Source organism: Ranitomeya imitator, chromosome 8 (genome assembly GCF_032444005.1).
Source record: "Ranitomeya imitator isolate aRanImi1 chromosome 8, aRanImi1.pri, whole genome shotgun sequence".
Classification (NCBI taxonomy): domain Eukaryota; kingdom Metazoa; phylum Chordata; class Amphibia; order Anura; family Dendrobatidae; genus Ranitomeya; species Ranitomeya imitator.
The window spans coordinates 3,445,316-3,458,940 of NC_091289.1; the positions used below are offsets into that span (position 1 = coordinate 3,445,316).

General features: G+C 52.4%; 1 protein-coding gene across 1 annotated transcript in view; it reads left to right on the top strand.

Annotated features, from left to right (window-relative positions):
- The first annotated feature begins 2,353 nt into the window (after nt 1-2,353).
- Nucleotides 2,354-13,625, top strand: part of SEMA3B (semaphorin 3B) — a 53,264-nt gene continuing 41,992 nt past the window's right edge. The window contains exon 1 of the mRNA XM_069736031.1: nt 2,354-2,503. Within this exon, the coding sequence (XP_069592132.1) occupies nt 2,479-2,503 (25 nt within the window). The 5' untranslated portion in view covers nt 2,354-2,478. The remainder of the gene's footprint in view (nt 2,504-13,625) is intronic.

Here is a 13,625-nt window from a genome sequence, read left to right on the forward strand (position 1 = left end):
GTATATATGCTTACATGTACACAGTCCGTCCTGTAATATCGCAGTGCCCGCTCCGGGGAGGGTCGGAGGTGCTGGCACCACTCAGGTATATGTGCTTACATGTACACAGCCGGTCCTGTAATATCGCAGTGCCCGCTCCGGGGAGGGTCGGAGGTGCTGGCACCACTCAGGTATATATGCTTACATGTACACAGTCCGTCCTGTAATATCGCAGTGCCTGCTCCGGGGAGGGTCGGAGGTGCTGGCACCACGCAGGTATATGTGCTTACATGTACACAGTTCGTCCTGTAATATCGCAGTGCCCGCTCTGGGGAGGGTCGGAGGTGTTGGCACCACGCAGGTATATGTGCTTACATGTACACAGTCCGTCCTGTAATATCGCAGTGCCCACTCCGGGGAGGGTCGGAGGTATTGGCACCACTCAGGTATATGTGCTTACATGTACACAGTCCGTCCTGTGCAGTTATGGTGTATATTCCCTTCGCTGGCCTTGTTGGTGGGGCGGAGGTTGGCATCGGCACTGTACACATGGCATGTGACGGGATAGTGTGCACAGGAGCAATGCTCTGCAGGGAGCACACATACTTGTACAATGAGGTCAGGAACACATCAGTGATGACTTTTCAATCTGTGTCAAATATTCAGAAAGAAAGAAGGAAAGAAAAAAAGGAGGAAAACAACACGAGAAGAGACGGAGGAGGGCGAGGAGCCTGGCAGCAGCCGGTCACTGACCTGTACATGTGATGACTATAGCAGATCTACAACCCCTGGATGATCCCCTGCTGCACCGCTCATGCCATAACAATCCTCTGCATTCCCCCACAGCCCCCAATATTATATCCACACAACCACATGGAAAGCTATCTCCTAACAACAACCACGGTCACTACAACGTCTGCTCAACTGTAATCCTCACATCACAGATTACAATCCATCACCACAGAGACACCGTGTACATACAGCATTGTATTATACTCCAGAGCTGCACTCACTATTCTGCTGGTGCAGTCACTGTGTACATACATTACATTACTGATCCTGAGTTACATCCTGTATTATACTCCAGAGCTGCACTCACTATTCTGCTGGTGCAGTCACTGTGTACATACATTACATTACTGATCCTGAGTTACATCCTGTATTATACTCCAGAGCTGCACTCACTATTCTGCTGGTGCAGTCACTGTGTACATACATTACATTACTGATCCTGAGTTACATCCTGTATTATACTCCAGAGCTGCACTCACTATTCTGCTGGTGCAGTCACTGTGTACATACATTACATTACTGATCCTGAGTTACATCCTGTATTATACTCCAGAGCTGCACTCACTATTCTGCTGGTGCAGTCCCTGTGTACATACATTACTGATCCTGAGTTACATCCTGTATTATACCCCAGAGCTGCACTCGCTATTCTGCTGGTGCAGTCACTGTGTACATACATTACTGATCCTGAGTTACATCCTGTATTATACTCCAGAGCTGTACTCGCTATTCTGCTGGTGCAGTCCCTGTGTACATACATTACTGATCCTGAGTTACATCCTGTATTATACCCCAGAGCTGCACTCGCTATTCTGCTGTATCTAAGCCTATGACGTGTGATACTGTGCGCGGAGCCTCCTGTATCTTGCGTGGTGCGGGGACAATACCAACATCTGGCTGCTGTTTCCCACCTGTTACGTTTGCATGATGCCCCTGGTATCTCTCTGCTAAGGTGGGTGGGGGTCCTATGGCTTCAGCATGCCGGCAGTGCCCATGTTAAGCAGCATCCCCCGGCAGTGCACAGGTTAAGCAGCGTCCCCCGGCAGTGAGCAGGTTAAGCAGCGTCCCCCGGCAGTGCACAGGTTAAGCAGCGTCCCCCGGCAGTGCACAGGTTAAGCAGCATCCCCCGGCAGTGCACAGGTTAAGCAGCATCCCCCGGCAGTGCACAGGTTAAGCAGCGTCCCCCGGCAGTGAGCAGGTTAAGCGGCATCCCCCGGCAGTGCACAGGTTAAGCAGCGTCCCCCGGCAGTGAGCAGGTTAAGCGGCATCCCCCGGCAGTGCACAGGTTAAGCAGCGTCCCCCGGCAGTGAGCAGGTTAAGCGGCATCCCCCGGCAGTGCACAGGTTAAGCAGCGTCCCCCGGCAGTGCACAGGTTAAGCAGCGTCCCCCGGCAGTGAGCAGGTTAAGCAGCGTCCCCCGGCAGTGAGCAGGTTAAGCGGCATCCCCCGGCGTGAATCTTATCTCCTGTATTTTTACCTTGCAGGTAAATTCATGTGAGTCGGGAAGGAGAAGAACCTCACTTTCTGCCTCTCCTCTCTCCTTAGGAAACCACCAGATGTCCCTCCCTAGGGGCGAACAGGCAGCGACATAACTAAGACCCCTCCGATCAGACACTGCCCCCCAGACCCCGCTGTCCTAGGAGCTGAGAACAGTCAGAGAGCAGAGGTCACAGCCGGCACCCACAGTGGGGGTCACCTCTCCGCAGGGATGGCCGCGGTCACACCAGCACCAGGTATGTGGCGAATTACAGCTCAGCACACGACGACACACGGATGAGAGGGTGACGCACCAGCTCTGCTGCATCTGCAAGGATGGCAAAGTGCACCCCTAAAATGAGGAGTCGTCACCAACAGCGCTAGTCATGGATCCTAATCATGAGCAGGATCTCTGCATTCTGCCAGTGAAAGGAGTAAGTCCTACTTTCAGGGATGATACAATGATCACCTACTGAACGATGGCGGGCGAGGGGACAGCGAAAGGAGGTGAGGGGACTGCAAGGGGAGGTGAGGGGGATGGCGAGGGAACGACAAGGGAACAGCGAGAAGAGACGAGGGGAGACGAGGGGACGACGAGGTTACAGCGAGAAGAGACGAGGGGACAGCGAAGGAATGACGAGGGGATGGCGAAAGGAGAAGAGAGGGATGGCGAGGGAATGACAAGGGAATGGCGAGAAGAGACGAGTGGATGGCGAGGGGAGGCGAGGGGACGGCGAGGGGAGACAAAGGGACGACAAGGGGAAACGAGGGGACGGCGAGGGGAGACGAGAGGACAGTGACAGGATGATGAGGGGACGGCGAAGGAACATGAAAGGACGGCGAGGGGAGACAGCAAGGGGAGACGAGGGGAGACGACGGGACAGCGAGAGGAGATGAGGGGACAGCGAGGGGAAACGAGGGGAGAAGAGGGGACAGCGGGGGGAGATGAGGGGATGGCGAGGGGAGACGAGGGGACAGCGACAGGATGATGAGGGGACGGCGAAGGAAGACGAGACGACGGCGAGGGGATGGCGAATAGAGATGAGGGGACGGAGAGGGGAGACGAGAGGAAGGCGAGGGGAGATGAGAGGACGGCGAGGGGAGACGAGGGGACAGCAAAGGGAGATGAGGGGACAGCGAGGGGAAATGAGGGGATAAGACAGGACAGCGAGGGGATGGAGAGGGTACAGTGTGGGGAGATTAGAGGACAGTGAAGGGAGACAAGGGGAGACGAAGGGACAGTGAGGGGAGACGAGGGTACGGCAAAGGGAGATGAGGGGACAGAGAGGGGAGACGAGGGGACGAGAGGGGAGATGAGGGGACGGAGAGGGGAGATGAGGGGAGACGAGGGGTGTTATGACCTGGTGGTCAGGACAATAATGGACCTGGTGGTAAAGAGCACACGGAATTACCTGATAGTTACTGATAATAAAAGACGAGCTCTGGGACGTGGGAACTCTGCTGACCGCAATCCCTAATCCTATCAAACACACTAGAAATAGCCGTGGATTGCGCCTAACGCTCCCTATGCAACTCGGCACAGCCTAAGAAACTAGCTAGCCCTGAAGATAGAAAAATAAAGCCTACCTTGCCTCAGAGAAATTCCCCAAAGGAAAAGGCAGCCCCCCACATATAATGACTGTGAGTAAGATGAAAATACAAACACAGAGATGAAATAGATTTAGCAAAGTGAGGCCCGACTTACTGAACAGACCGAGGATAGGAAAGGTTACTTTGCGATCAGCACAAAAACCTACAAAAAGACCACGCAGAGGGCGCAAAAAGACCCTCCGCACCGACTCACGGAGCGGAGGCGCTCCCTCTGCGTCCCAGAGCTTCCAGCAAGCAAGACAACAATAAAAATAGCAAGCTGGACAGAAAAATAGCAAACCAAAGAAATACAAGCTGGAACTTAGCTTCTGCTGGGAAGACAGGTCACTAGAACGATCCAGGAGAGAACTAAACCAATACTGGAACATTGACAGGTGGCCTGGAGCAAAGATCTAAGTGGAGTTAAATAGAGCAGCAGCTAACGAATTAATCTCGTCACCTGTGGAAGGAAACTCAGAAACACCCACCAGAGGAAGTCCATGGACAGAACCAGCCGAAGTACCATTCATGACCACAGGAGGGAGCCCGACAACAGAATTCACAACAGAGGGGACAGCGAGGGGAGACGAGGGGACAGCAAGGGGAGATGAGGGGACGGAGAGGGGAGACGGCGAGGGGAGACGAGGGGACGGTGAGGGTATGGTGAGGAGAGACGAGGGGATGGTGAATAGAGATGAGGGGAGACGAGGGGACGGCGAGGGGAGACGAGGGTACAGCGACAGGATGATGAGGGGATGGCGAAGGAAGATGAGAGGACGGCGATGGGAGACGAGGGGAAAGCAAGGGGGACGATGAGTGGAGACAGCGAGGGGAGACGAGGGGACGTCGAGGGGATGGCGAGGAGAGACAAGGGGATGGCGAATAGAGACTGGGGGACGGAGAGGGGAGACGAGGGGACGGCGAGGGGAGACGACAGGACGGTGAGTGGAGACGAGGGGACAGCGAGGGGAGACGAGGGGACAGAGACAGGATGATGAGGGGACGAAGAAGGAAGATGAGAGGATGGCGAGGGAAGATGAGAGGACGGCGAGGGGAGACGAGGGGACAGCGAGGGGAGACGAGGGGAAATGAGGGGAGAAGAGGGGAGTGCGAGGGGAGACGAAGGGATGGCGAGGGGAGACGAGGGGACAGTGACAGGATGATGAGGAGACAGCGAAGGAAGACGAGAGGACGGCGAGGGGAGACAAGGGGACAGCAAGGAGAAACGAGGGGACAGCGAGGGGAGACGAGAGGACAGTGACAGGATGATGAGGGGACGGCGAAGGAACATGAGAGGACGGCGAGGGGAGACAGCAAGGGGAGACGAGGGGAGACGACGGGACAGCGAGAGGAGATGAGGGGACAGCGAGGGGAGAAGAGGGGACAGCGGGGGGAGATGAGGGGATGGCGAGGGGAGACGAGGGGACAGCGACAGGATGATGAGGGGACGGCGAAGGAAGACGAGATGACGGCGAGGGGATGGCGAATAGAGATGAGGGGATGGAGAGGGGAGACGAGGGGAAGGCGAGGGGAGATGAGAGGATGGCGAGGGGAGACGAGGGGACAGCAAAGGGAGATGAGGGGACAGCGAGGGGAAATGAGGGGATAAGACAGGACAGCGAGGGGATGGAGAGGGTACAGTGTGGGGAGATTAGAGGACAGCGAAGGGAGACAAGGGGAGACGAAGGGACAGCGAGGGGAGACGAGGGTACGGCAAAGGGAGACGAGGGGACAGAGAGGGGAGACGAGGGGACGAGAGGGGAGATGAGGGGACGGAGAGGGGAGATGAGGGGAGACGAGGGGTGTTATGACCTGGTGGTCAGGACAATAATGGACCTGGTGGTAAAGAGCACACGGAATTACCTGATAGTTACTGATAATAAAAGACGGGCTCTGGGACGTGGGAACTCTGCTGACCGCAATCCCTAATCCTATCAAACACACTAGAAATAGCCGTGGATTGCGCCTAACGCTCCCTATGCAACTCGGCACAGCCTAAGAAACTAGCTAGCCCTGAAGATAGAAAAATAAAGCCTACCTTGCCTCAGAGAAATTCCCCAAAGGAAAAGGCAGCCAACAACACATATAATGACTGTGAGTAAGATGAAAATACAAACACAGAGATGAAATAGATTTAGCAAAGTGAGGCCCGACTTACTGAACAGACCGAGGATAGGAAAGGTTACTTTGCGATCAGCACAAAAACCTACAAAAAGACCACGCAGAGGGCGCAAAAAGACCCTCCGCACCGACTCACGGAGCGGAGGCGCTCCCTCTGCGTCCCAGAGCTTCCAGCAAGCAAGACAACAATAAAAATAGCAAGCTGGACAGAAAAATAGCAAACCAAAGAAATACAAGCTGGAACTTAGCTTCTGCTGGGAAGACAGGTCACTAGAACGATCCAGGAGAGAACTAAACTAATACTGGAACATTGACAGGTGGCCTGGAGCAAAGATCTAAGTGGAGTTAAATAGAGCAGCAGCTAACGAATTAATCTCGTCACCTGTGGAAGGAAACTCAGAAACACCCACCAGAGGAAGTCCATGGACAGAACCAGCCGAAGTACCATTCATGACCACAGGAGGGAGCCCGACAACAGAATTCACAACAGAGGGGACAGCGAGGGGAGACGAGGGGACAGCAAGGGGAGATGAGGGGACGGAGAGGGGAGACGGCGAGGGGAGACGAGGGGACGGTGAGGGTATGGTGAGGAGAGACGAGGGGATGGCGAATAGAGATGAGGGGAGACGAGGGGACGGCGAGGGTACAGCGACAGGATGATGAGGGGATGGCGAAGGAAGATGAGATGACGGCGAGGGGATGGCGAATAGAGATGAGGGGATGGAGAGGGGAGACGAGGGGAAGGCGAGGGGAGATGAGAGGATGGCGAGGGGAGACGAGGGGACAGCAAAGGGAGATGAGGGGACAGCGAGGGGAAATGAGGGGATAAGACAGGACAGCGAGGGGATGGAGAGGGTACAGTGTGGGGAGATTAGAGGACAGCGAAGGGAGACAAGGGGAGACGAAGGGACAGCGAGGGGAGACGAGGGTACGGCAAAGGGAGACGAGGGGACAGAGAGGGGAGACGAGGGGACGAGAGGGGAGATGAGGGGACGGAGAGGGGAGATGAGGGGAGACGAGGGGTGTTATGACCTGGTGGTCAGGACAATAATGGACCTGGTGGTAAAGAGCACACGGAATTACCTGATAGTTACTGATAATAAAAGACGGGCTCTGGGACGTGGGAACTCTGCTGACCGCAATCCCTAATCCTATCAAACACACTAGAAATAGCCGTGGATTGCGCCTAACGCTCCCTATGCAACTCGGCACAGCCTAAGAAACTAGCTAGCCCTGAAGATAGAAAAATAAAGCCTACCTTGCCTCAGAGAAATTCCCCAAAGGAAAAGGCAGCCAACAACACATATAATGACTGTGAGTAAGATGAAAATACAAACACAGAGATGAAATAGATTTAGCAAAGTGAGGCCCGACTTACTGAACAGACCGAGGATAGGAAAGGTTACTTTGCGATCAGCACAAAAACCTACAAAAAGACCACGCAGAGGGCGCAAAAAGACCCTCCGCACCGACTCACGGAGCGGAGGCGCTCCCTCTGCGTCCCAGAGCTTCCAGCAAGCAAGACAACAATAAAAATAGCAAGCTGGACAGAAAAATAGCAAACCAAAGAAATACAAGCTGGAACTTAGCTTCTGCTGGGAAGACAGGTCACTAGAACGATCCAGGAGAGAACTAAACTAATACTGGAACATTGACAGGTGGCCTGGAGCAAAGATCTAAGTGGAGTTAAATAGAGCAGCAGCTAACGAATTAATCTCGTCACCTGTGGAAGGAAACTCAGAAACACCCACCAGAGGAAGTCCATGGACAGAACCAGCCGAAGTACCATTCATGACCACAGGAGGGAGCCCGACAACAGAATTCACAACAGAGGGGACAGCGAGGGGAGACGAGGGGACAGCAAGGGGAGATGAGGGGACGGAGAGGGGAGACGGCGAGGGGAGACGAGGGGACGGTGAGGGTATGGTGAGGAGAGACGAGGGGATGGCGAATAGAGATGAGGGGAGACGAGGGGACGGCGAGGGTACAGCGACAGGATGATGAGGGGATGGCGAAGGAAGATGAGAGGACGGCGATGGGAGACGAGGGGAAAGCAAGGGGGACGACGAGTGGAGACAGCGAGGGGAGACGAGGGGACGGCGAGGAGAGACAAGGGGATGGCGATAGAGACTGGGGGACGGAGAGGGGAGACGAGGGGACAGCGAGGGGAGACGAGGGGACAGAGACAGGATGATGAGGGGACGAAGAAGGAAGATGAGAGGATGGCGAGGGAAGATGAGAGGACGGCGAGGGGAGACGAGGGGACAGCGAGGGGAGACGAGGGGAAATGAGGGGAGAAGAGGGGACTGCGAGGGGAGACGAAGGGATGGCGAGGGGAGACGAGGGGACAGTGACAGGATGATGAGGAGACAGCGAAGGAAGACGAGAGGACGGCGAGGGGAGACAAGGGGACAGCAAGGAGAAACGAGGGGACAGCGAGGGGAGACGAGGGGACGGCGAGGGGAGACGAGGGGACGGTGAGGGTATGGCGAGGAGAGACGAGGGGATGGCGAATAGAGACGAGGGGACGGAGAGGGGAGACGAATGGACAGCAAGGGGAGATGAGGGGACGGAGAGGGGAGACGAGGGGACGGTGAGGGTATGGCGAGGAGAGACAAGGGGATGGAGAATAGAGATGAGGGGAGACGAGAGGACGGCGAGGGGAGACGAGGGGACAGCGAGGGGAGACGAGGGGAAATGAGGGGAGAAGAGGGGACTGCGAGGGGAGACGAAGGGATGGCGAGGGGAGACGAGGGGACAGTGACAGGATGATGAGACAGCGAAGGAAGACGAGAGGACGGCGAGGGGAGACAAGGGGACAGCAAGGAGAAACGAGGGGACAGTGAGGGGAGACGAGGGGACGGCGAGGGGAGACGAGGGGACGGTGAGGGTATGGCGAGGAGAGACGAGGGGATGGCGAATAGAGGCGAGGGGACGGAGAGGGGAGACGAGGGGACAGCAAGGGGAGATGAGGGGACGGAGAGGAGAGACGAGGGGACGGTGAGGGTATGGCGAGGAGAGACAAGGGGATGGCGAATAGAGATGAGGGGAGACGAGAGGACGGCGAGGGGAGACGAGGGTACAGCGACAGGATGATGAGGGGACCGCGAAGGAAGATGAGAGGACGGCTGTTGTGAATTCTGTGGCTGAATTCACTCCTGTGGTCACAAGTGGTACTGCAGCTTCTGAGCTTCCTCCTTCAGGTGTTCTGGTGAGCTCGTTAACTGCTTCATTACTTAACTCCGCCTGATGCTGCTATCCTTGCTCCTTGTCAATGTTTCAGTGTTGGATCTGAGCTTCTCCTGATTGTTCCTGTGACCTGCTGCTCTGTATAGCTAAGTGCTTTTTGCTTTTTAGTTGCTTTTTTTCTGTCCAGCTTGTCTTTGGTTTTGCTGGAAGCTCTGAGACGCAAAGGGTGTACCGCCGTGCCGTTAGTTCGGCACGGTGGTTTTTTTTTGCCCCCTTTGCGTGGTTTTGCTTTAGGGTTTTTTGTAGACTGCAAAGTTCGCTTTACTGTCCTCGCTCTGTCCTAGAATATCGAGCCCCACTTTGCTGAATATATTTCATCCCTACGTTTTGTCTTTTCATCTTACTCACAGTCATTATATGTGGGGGGCTGCCTTTTCCTTTGGGGAATTTCTCTGGGGCAAGTCAGGCCTATTTTTCTATCTTCAGGCTAGCTAGTTTCTTAGGCTGTGCCGAGTTGCCTAGGTAGTTGTTAGGCGCAATCCACAGCCGCTTTTAGTTGTGTTTAGGATAGGATCAGGTGTGCAGTCTACAGAGTTTCCACGTCTCAGAGCTCGTTCTTGTATTTTTGGGTATTTGTCAGATCACTGTGTGCGCTCTGATCGCTAAGCACACTGTGTTTCTGGATTGCCTTCATAACACCTGTCATTAGCAAACATAACAGTACAAGGAGCCAAACTAATGATTCTCAATAGAGGGAAAGAGAAAGTTCTGACATCATTTTTTTTTTTTTTTTTTCTCAGCTCTGTGTTCACTTTTTTTTTCCCCTAGACATTTGGGTGATTCTGGACACAGGTGTGGACATGGATATTCAGGGTCTGTGCTCTTCAATGGATAATCTCGTTATAAATGTACAAAAAATTCAAGATACTATTGATCAGAAATCTATGTAGAATTCCTATTCCTGATTTGTTTTTTGGAGATAGAACTAAGTTTCTAAGTTTCAAAAATAATTGTAAGCTATTTCTGGCCTTGAAACCTCATTCTTCTGGTAATCCTATTCAACAGGTTTTGATTATTATTTCTTTTTTGCGCGGCGACCCTCAAGACTGGGCATTTTCTCTTGCGCCAGGAGACCCTGCATTGAGTAGTGTCGATGCGTTTTTCCTGGCGCTCGGATTGCTGTACGATGAGCCTAATTCAGTGGATCAGGCTGAGAAAAATTTGCTGGCTTTGTGCCAGGGTCAGGATGATATAGAAGTATATTGTCAGAAATTTAGGAAATGGTCAGTACTCACTCAGTGGAATGAATCTGCGCTGGCAGCTTTGTTCAGAAAGGGTCTCTCTGAGGCTCTTAAGGATGTCATGGTGGGATTTCCTATGCCTGCTGGTTTGAATGAGTCTTTGTCTTTGGCCATTCAGATCGGTCGACGCTTGCGCGAGCGTAAATCTGTGCACCATTTGGCGGTACTGCCTGAGGTTAAACCTGAGCCTATGCAGTGCGATAGGACTATGACTAGAGTTGAACGGCAGGAATACAGACGTCTGAATGGTCTGTGTTTCTACTGTGGTGATTCCACTCATGCTATTTCTGATTGTCCTAAGCGCACTAAGCGGTCCGCTAGGTCTGCCGTCATTGGTACTGTACAGTCCAAATTCCTTCTGTCCATTACCTTGATATGCTCTTTGTCGTCGTTTTCTGTCATGGCATTTGTGGATTCGGGCGCTGCCCTGAATCTGATGGATTTGGATTATGCTAAACGTTGTGGGTTTTTCTTGGAGCCTTTGCGGTGTCCTATTCCATTGAGAGGAATTGATGCTACACCTTTGGCCAAGAATAAACCTCAATACTGGGCCCAGCTGACCATGTGCATGGCTCCTGCACATCAGGAAGTTATTCGCTTTCTGGTGTTGCATAATCTGCATGATGTGGTCATGTTGGGGTTGCCATGGCTACAAACCCATAATCCAGTATTGGATTGGAATTCCATGTCGGTATCCAGCTGGGGTTGTCAGGGGGTACATGGTGATGTTCCATTTTTGTCGATTTCGTCATCCACCCCTTCTGAGGTCCCAGAGTTCTTGTCTGATTATCAGGATGTATTTGAAGAGCCCAAGTCCGATGCTCTACCTCCGCATAGGGATTGTGATTGTGCTATCAATTTGATTCCTGGTAGTAAATTCCCTAAAGGTCGATTATTTAATTTATCCGTGCCCGAACACGCCGCTATGCGCAGTTATGTGAAGGAATCCCTGGAGAAGGGACATATTCGCCCATCGTCTTCACCACTGGGAGCAAGGTTCTTCTTTGTAGCCAAGAAGGATGGTTCGCTGAGACCGTGTATTGATTACCGCCTTCTTAATGAGATCACTGTTAAATTTCAGTATCCCTTGCCATTGTTATCTGACTTGTTTGCTCGGATTAAGGGGGCTAGTTGGTTCACTAAGATAGATCTTCGTGGTGCGTATAATCTGGTGAGAATCAGGCAAGGAGATGAATGGAAAACTGCATTCAATACGCCCGAGGGTCATTTTGAGTATCTAGTGATGCCGTTCGGACTTGCCAATGCTCCATCTGTGTTTCAGTCTTTTATGCATGACATCTTCCGTGAGTATCTGGATAAATTCCTGATTGTTTACTTGGATGACATTTTGATCTTCTCAGATGATTGGGAGTCTCATGTGAAGCAGGTCAGAATGGTTTTTCAGGTCCTGCGTGCTAACTCTTTGTTTGTGAAGGGATCAAAGTGTCTCTTCGGTGTGCAGAAAGTTTCATTTTTGGGGTTCATCTTTACCCCTTCTACTATCGAGATGGATCCAGTTAAGGTCGGGCAGCACGGTGGCGCAGTGGTTAGCACAGCAGCCTTGCAGCGCTGGGGTCCTGGGTTCTAATCCCACTCAGGACAACATCTGCAAAGAGTTTGTATGTTCTCTCCGTGTTTGCGTGGGTTTCCTCCGGGCACTCCGGTTTCCTCCCACATTCCAAAGACATACTGATAGGGATTCTAGATTGTGAGCCCCATCGGGGACAGTGATGATAATGTGTGCAAAACTGTAAAGCGCTGCGGAATATGTTAGCGCTATATAAAAATAAAGATTATTAAAGATTATTAAGGTCCAAGCCATCCAGGATTGGATCCAGCCGACATCTCTAAAAAGTCTGCAAAAGTTCCTGGGCTTTGCTAATTTTTATCGTCGCTTCATCTGTAATTTTTCTAGCATTGCCAAACCATTGACCGATTTGACCAAGAAGGGTGCTGATTTGGTTAATTGGTCTTCTGCTGCTGTGGAAGCTTTTCAGGAGTTGAAGCGTCGTTTTTGTTCTGCCCCTGTGTTGTGTCAGCCAGATGTTTCTCTTCCGTTCCAGGTCGAGGTTGATGCTTCTGAGATTGGAGCAGGGGCGGTTTTGTCACAGAGAGGTTCTGATTGCTCAGTGATGAAACCATGTGCTTTCTTTTCCAGGAAGTTTTCGCCCGCTGAGCGTAATTATGATGTGGGCAATCGAGAGTTGCTGGCCATGAAGTGGGCATTCGAGGAGTGGCGTCATTGGCTTGAAGGAGCTAAGCATCGCGTGGTGGTATTGACTGATCATAAGAACTTGACTTATCTCGAGTCTGCCAAGCGCTTGAATCCTAGTCAGGCCCGTTGGTCGTTATTTTTTGCCCGCTTCGACTTTGTGATTTCGTACCTTCCGGGCTCTAAAAATGTGAAGGCGGATGCTCTGTCTAGGAGTTTTGTGCCCGACTCTCCGGGTTTATCTGAGCCAGCGGGTATCCTCAAGGAAGGAGTCATTGTGTCTGCCATCTCCCCTGATTTGCGGCGGGTGCTGCAAAAATTTCAGGCGAATAAACCTGATCGTTGTCCAGCAGAGAAACTGTTCGTCCCTGATAGGTGGACTAATAAACTTATCTCTGAACTTCATTGTTCGGTGTTGGCTGGTCATCCTGGAATCTTTGGTACCAGAGAGTTAGTGGCTAGATCCTTCTGGTGGCCATCTCTGTCACGGGATGTACGTACTTTTGTGCAGTCCTGTGGGATTTGTGCTAGTGCTAAGCCCTGCTGTTCTCGTGCCAGTGGGTTGCTTTTGCCCTTGCCGGTCCCAAAGAGGCCTTGGACACATATTTCGATGGATTTCATTTCGGACCTTCACGTTTCTCAAAAGATGTCAGTCATTTGGGTGGTCTGTGATCGCTTTTCTAAAATGGTCCATCTGGTGCCCTTGGCTAAATTGCCTTCCTCCTCTGATTTGGTACCTTTGTTCTTTCAGCATGTGGTTCGGTTGCATGGCATTCCTGAGAATATTGTTTCTGACAGAGGTTCCCAGTTTGTTTCAAGGTTTTGGCGAGCCTTTTGTGGTAGGATGGGCATTGACCTATCCTTTTCCTCGGCTTTCCATCCTCAGACTAATGGCCAGACCGAACGAACCAATCAGACCTTGGAAACATATCTGAGATGTTTTGTTTCTGCAGACCAGGATGATTG